A 6,678-nucleotide genomic window follows, 5' to 3' on the forward strand; every position below is an offset into this window, starting at 1 on the left:
ATACCCGATATAATATAATTATGTCTCATCCTCGCCTGTAAATGTGAACATTTGGGTGCAAATGCGAAAGTTACGTACTGTTGTAACTGTAATTTAAGTTATTTAATTGCTAACATTATACTGGAGGCATATTTCGTTACGTATTTGGTGGCACAAATTCACATTATGATAACTTCCAAAGTATTTCAACGAAGTTTTAGTAAATACGGATTTTTATGCTCCGAATCAAAAAACCCTTTTAAAAGAACATGGGATACAATTGCCAAAGAATTGCCGGCTATTTTTGGCTTGAATAACAAAATCTCCAATTATCCGGAACATGCCGATATCGTAGTTATTGGAGGTGGTTATATTGGCTCTTCTGTTGCATATTGGCTTAAAACAAAAGCCGGCCATGGCCTTTCTGTTATTGTGCTAGAAAAAGATCCAACAGTAAGTGTGTTTTTATTTTGGTATAGTAAGTGTAACATCTGAAATACTATTATATAAATGGGTCAAAACTAGGAAGGGATTTGTTCTAATTTGGGGCCTTTCTGGGCGAATTTGTTCTGTTAAAATACTTATATAAATTTCATAATTCATTTGTTACCAGTATGCTGCAGCAAGAAAAAATATCTCATGTGGATCACTAACTCAACATTTCTCATTACCAGAAAATATATATCTTTCCCAACACAGTGCTGAATTTTTAAGGAATGTAAAGGATAATTTGGGTCCAAATGTTGACCTAAAATATGTACCTAAAGGGCACTTACTGCTAGCTTGTGAAGAACATGCCGAAAAACTTGAGCAAAATGTCAATGTTCAAAGGGAATATGGTATTAGAAATGAACTGTTGAGTGCAAAGGAAATAAAAAACAAATTTCCTTGGATCAACACTGATGATGTCAAACTTGGTCTGTTTTTTTTTTAAATTAAATTTGAGTGTTATGAATTTTACACATTGATATAAATATTATATATTATTTAATAAACAGGAATTATATGTATGAGTACCTAACTCCTTTTTTATTTCTAGGATGTTTGGGGTATGAGTCTGAAGGAACATTTGATTCTTTGGCCCTCCTTGGAGGTCTTGTAAAAAAATCTTTAGATATGGGAGCAATTTACATTCACGCTGAAGTAACAGGATTTGAATTAGAGAAACAAAGAGATGTATTAATGGAGGGTATCACGCCTGGTTCATTTGAAAGGATAAACAAAGTTATGTACAGAACACCAGATAATGAAGAACACTCTATTAAATTTGCTGCTTGTATTTTAGCAGCAGGACATGAGTCTAGTCAAGTTGCCCAATTAGCTAAAATAGGTAATGGTGATGGATTGTTAGCTATACCATTACCGATTGAGAAAAGGTAAACATTCAAAACCAATTGTTTTTCATCAGATAACTGATGTTTTGTATATATGTTTTTGGGCTGTGTCTATCACACATCCACATCATATTAATATTATGTATTACCACTACTTGCTGCACTACAATCAGTACCTGACAATGTTTATTATTGCAAGTTATATTTTGATGACAAAGGTAGTTAAACAGGTAATCTTTAAAAAATGTATTAATATTCTACATTATGTTTGTTTCACTTCACAGAGATTCTGATGTGTATTCCATAGAAAATATGACTAAGACCACAGGCCTGAATACACCTCTTGTAATGGATACAAGTGGAGTTTGGATAAGGAAAGACAGCTTAGGGAGCAACCTGTTGTGTGGTGCCGTTCCTCTTCTTTCGCAGAGTGCTACTGGCCAGTTTGGTGATGAATACATAGATAAAATAATAAAACCTTCATTATTGAACAGGATACCACAATGTAACTTGGCACAGGTAAAAAAAAATTGAACATTATCTAAAATTGCATCTTAAAAAGATCATGTTTTAATTTGTTGCTTTATCTTTCTCTTAGGTCACCAGTATTGCAACTGAATCATATGACTATTGTCATTATGATGACACTGGTATATTGGGCCCACATTCATATCATAATAACTTGTACATAGCTGCAGGTTTTGGGAAGCAAGGTAATAGCAAAGTTATATTAAATCCTCAGCTATAAAAAGTTTCTAACATATAATTAAATTTCTAATTCAATTGACTTAATTAACTATTTCCCTCTTGCCACAAATAGGTTGATTCAGAGAAACCTTGTGTCTGTACGTATTTGAGGTGTTTGTTAATTGAATGTAGTTTGGTACTGGAATCTGATTAATAATTTTAACTATTAAATATAAAGAATTCCAAATAAATAAATATTGTTTGCCCCCAGGCTGCCAGCATGCACCAGGTATCGGAAGAGGTATTGCTGAGCTGATAGTTGATGGCCAGTATATTTCTACAGACTTTACAAGGCTAGGCTTTGACAGATTCCTCACAGATAACCCGTTAATAGAATCTAACATTTATTAATTCAACAAAATAAAAATGTAGCTAATTCAATAAAAAACAAATGAGTTTCATTACTTTATTTTATTTAGAATTCGTAAAGAAACAAATTTCCTATGTACCATACCATCAGCTGTAAAAGTGCATGGCAACTTTATCAATAAATTCATGAATTATTACTCCATGCAATTTCACAGCTCACTGTACAAGCTTTCTTTTGACTGAAATGGGAACACAGAGCTATAACGTAACGTGCATGAGCCAACTTATTTTACAAACCTAAATAACAATTGTACAATGCTCTTCCTTCTAGTAAACCTATCAAACACACATACGTTAACTGATACTGTAATTTAACAACAAGAAATTCCTGCCATTTCCATCCTGTTAACTTAAATAATATGTCTGAATTTATATCATAGATACAATAAATTATCAGCAATACTATTTATAACGGAACATTAGAACGAAATATATAAAACTAACTTTTGTCCCTTATTACTTGAACTGTGCTGGTGGTGCTGCAAAAAGAGCTCCACCCTGCTTTGATGCCACACGGGATGGTGCAAATCCCAGTAATTTCTGGATATTTTGCCTGAAAATAAATACAAAATTAAGAAAAAAGATTTGTTTAAAAAGAAACTAAAGATCTTCATTCTGTTTCATGCCATGTCATTACAAAATACTATGAACTTAAAACTGTGGTAGATATATTTAGCCATGATAATTTTGTATGAGTTAACATAACACACCTTATTTTCCATGTATATTTGTCCCTGCCTTATGTATAGCTCATAAAAAGAATAAAACTAAGGAAAATTTGCTTTAAAAAATCCCTAATAAAGAATTAAGACATGAGTCGCATGAGAGATATACTACTCCAAGCCGCCAGAAAGCTCAATTGGAAGTGGGCAGGGCACGTAATAAGATACAATGATAACAGATGGACCCAAAAAACCATATCCTGGTACCCAAGAAACATTACAAGGGCGCAGAAACAACCGAGGACCCGATGGCATGATGAGCTGGCTGACTGTGCAGGATTAACATGGAACAGACAGCCTACTGACAAACGGAATTGACATAAGATAGCAGAGGCCTTTGCCTAACAATGGAGTCCCATACTTTTGTAGTACTAGGCTAAATAAATAATATGGATGGCAGGGTCACTTAGGGTGGGGACAAAAGGGGAAACACCTTATTTTCTAGTGTAAATTATGGAATTTCCAGTAACAAATTTTCTTGAGACTTGTTTATTTACCTTATACTCATAGTACACAGTATGTACAAGAAAATAAATGAGCAATCAGAGAAGTCATCTCCTGGTAAGTTCCTGTGACTGAGTCCTTGAATCCATGAAATGGGATAAAAAGGCAACTTGGCTACTACTCTTCCATCAAATCTGTAAAGGAACAAAGTAATTTTTTCATTGAAAGGTATTGAAACTGATTTGAACGGAGAATAAAAAAAAAAAGTTACGAATGGAAAGTAACTTCCTAAGTTTTGTAAGAGAACTTGCAAGTTATATTTGCAAATATTAAATTACACATCTGGCATACTTACATACTGTTGAACATGCTAAGCAAGGCTGTAAAAGCAAAGCCTATGGCAAACATTGACTTCATTTTGACCAAAGACAAGTCCCGGTTGTTATTTTTAAGCCTCTCCTCTTCACGTTCAATCTTCTTCTTATGTTGTTTGTCCAATGAGTCACCATGGGCCTCCTTGCGCTTCTCCACTAAAATTTAATAATTTAGTAATGTAAGTGCCAGACCATGTGAGAAGGACCACTCCAACCATACTAGAAGTCTGAAATCCATAGGTTTCTATGAAAAAAATTTGCTGTATAAATTAAACATACCCAGTTCTTTAAAAAAAATTGCTACAGGAGGGGTTGCTCTTGATTTAAGTATGTTCTAATTATAATAGAATAAGAAATAAGAAAGAGTTGATTGTAAAATACCATGTAAACAGCCATTCTGGTGAAAGCCCTTTACATATACCAACATCACATAAGGTGCATTGGAATGTCATAATTTCATAGAAGTATGACTTTTAAAATTACACTTGCACTGAGTGGGCTGTCAAAATCGTCATCAATATCTACAAAACCACAAGCACTTCATACTTTGGCAACACCAGCCCTTACCAAGGCATCTTGCTTACTGTTGCTCCAGTAGAAAGTTCTTCTAGTTTACTAGATATATGTTATTTACAAAATTATCCCACATTTGAAGTTGCCCAAATGCAGCTTATGCTAAATGGACATCTACAGCCTTGGACTTAAGAATATACAAATGCTGACACTTCATAATACACCAATTTCAAAGGCTGATTGGCAAATGGGTTGAACTTGGTAAGTATGTGTGGTGTTTGTGTGAGCATCACAGACAGCATCCATACAATTCAGAACCAAGAAATTGACATAATATGCCGAGCATGGCATCTGCCCACTTACATTTTTTACTTTGCCGCTCCACCTCTACCTTAAGTTTTTGATATTTTTCTGTTCTATAGACAAGAATCCATGTCAAGCCTGAAAATACAGGTAATGTACTAAATAAATTGAAAATGAATCTACTGCATGTTAGTATACATATTAGTGATATTAATAGACTTTTCGATAATAAACATTTTTGAAATTACCTTCTCCTAAAAAGGCCGTACAAATCGAAATGAAAACAATTAACAACGAATCACTCCACATGTTTAAGGTAGGTATTTTTTTATTAAATACTAATTTGAGGAAGTGTATCTTAGAACTATGAAACACAAATGCTTTCTTGTTTTGGCTAAAATAATGAAAATCTGCTTTAAGCTTGAAAGAATACGAATTGATTTAAAGTTCAGATAATATATTTAGCCCACCGACCGATTAATTAATTAATTATATAGTGTGACTGTGACAGATGTCAAAACGGTTTATTTTTTTTATATTCGCCCTTCTGGATCAAGATTGATCAAGATGGTTAAGACATTCCTCCACTTCGGCCAACGCAAACTTATGGTCCAAGCTGAACTATAATATTATGTGTCAAAATAACATTTTGCCTCAATGTACAACGTTTATTTTCTAATATAGAAGAAAAATATTTCTTTTCTATGTATTAATAAAATAAAACTATTCAATAAAAAATATGTAAGAAATTTCAATGTTATAGCTGGTGAAACAACTTTATCAGTAGACAAAAAGAGCGAAATTCAAATTTTCTATGCAATAATAACCCTTTGCGGCCACATTTATTAAATTTTCCGCTTTTTCTACTGACGGAAATGACAGACTATTTATGTTTGTTGCATTGCATACAACAATTTGTTCTCATGCGTTTGATTCGGAACTACCGAGTTGACCGAATGCGTAGGAAATGCACATGTGGATGAATAATATGTCTCTCAATTCTTAAGGGATCTATACATTTGACGATTTGGTATAGATAGGTCGTTGTGATATTTCAAGGTCTACTAACTTGGCCCAGCCCAAACCCACTGATTGTGGATAAACGTTCACATTTCGGATTAGCTCAGTGACGCTAATAAATAACATGTTTCTGGTTTATGGAGTCAAGTCTCATATACGTAGCTCAAGGCAACGAAAATCCCTTAAAATTGACTTGTTTAAAAGTTGCGATTTTGTGAACATAAGTATCTAATCATAAAAAAGTTAAAAAACAAGAGGAGCTAAAGATATATTTTAAGACCTTGATGCACCTTCCTGAATTTAAAAATTGATCAGAGGAACACCGTGATTCATGAGCTACGTTGAAGATATATACAGCTACTAAATTCTTGATGGTCCCTGGCCGCAGACGCATGGAATTTTTCATACGGAATGTGTAAATAAGACAGCGCTGAGCATGTGTAGAGCGACGTGCCGTTCACACATGTCATTCATATGGAAACCGGATAAATGCTGAATTTAAGAACTGACAATTGAGAGATGATATATCCTATCGTTTCTCACGTATTGCGGTGTCCCTCTTGTCAGTTACTACATTTAGGAAAGTGTAACAAGCTCTGTAGGTGTAGACTACTTTTTTCGGGTTCTTGTTAGATTCATTATATTCTGCTCAGGTGTCATCTCAATACAAATATTATGCCCAAGCTGTTACAAAAATATTTTAGTCGTTCACGGTTTATTATATAGTCAGACCAAGCTAAGTAAGATGTTGATAGCGGAGACTGTGCGAATTTTATTGTATGTGAAATTATGACGTTTAAAATAACACTTGCTCAGTCTGTGCTTTCAAAATCACAACTGTTTGCTTGGTCTAATCGAGGCCAAATTGTTACA

General features: G+C 33.9%; 2 protein-coding genes across 2 annotated transcripts; one reads left to right on the forward strand and one right to left on the reverse strand.

Moving 5' to 3' along the window:
- The first annotated feature begins 3 nt into the window (after window positions 1–3).
- Window positions 4–2,461, forward strand: LOC133517707 (FAD-dependent oxidoreductase domain-containing protein 1-like). The gene is made up of 6 exons (XM_061851078.1): window positions 4–432; window positions 593–896; window positions 1,019–1,355; window positions 1,598–1,832; window positions 1,912–2,026; window positions 2,272–2,461. The coding sequence occupies exons 1-6, from the start codon at window positions 166–168 to the stop codon at window positions 2,409–2,411; spliced, it is 1,398 nt and encodes a 465-aa protein (XP_061707062.1). The 5' UTR covers window positions 4–165; the 3' UTR covers window positions 2,412–2,461.
- Window positions 2,453–5,379, reverse strand: LOC133517708 (calcium load-activated calcium channel). Its single transcript, XM_061851079.1, has 5 exons — window positions 5,034–5,379; window positions 4,846–4,923; window positions 3,951–4,125; window positions 3,649–3,789; window positions 2,453–2,982 (listed from the first exon to the last, which is right to left on the reverse strand). The coding sequence occupies exons 1-5, from the start codon at window positions 5,092–5,094 to the stop codon at window positions 2,886–2,888; spliced, it is 552 nt and encodes a 183-aa protein (XP_061707063.1). The 5' UTR covers window positions 5,095–5,379; the 3' UTR covers window positions 2,453–2,885.
- Between the last annotated feature and the right edge of the window lie 1,299 nt (window positions 5,380–6,678).

Source organism: Cydia pomonella, chromosome 5, assembly GCF_033807575.1.
Source record: "Cydia pomonella isolate Wapato2018A chromosome 5, ilCydPomo1, whole genome shotgun sequence".
NCBI lineage: Eukaryota > Metazoa > Arthropoda > Insecta > Lepidoptera > Tortricidae > Cydia > Cydia pomonella.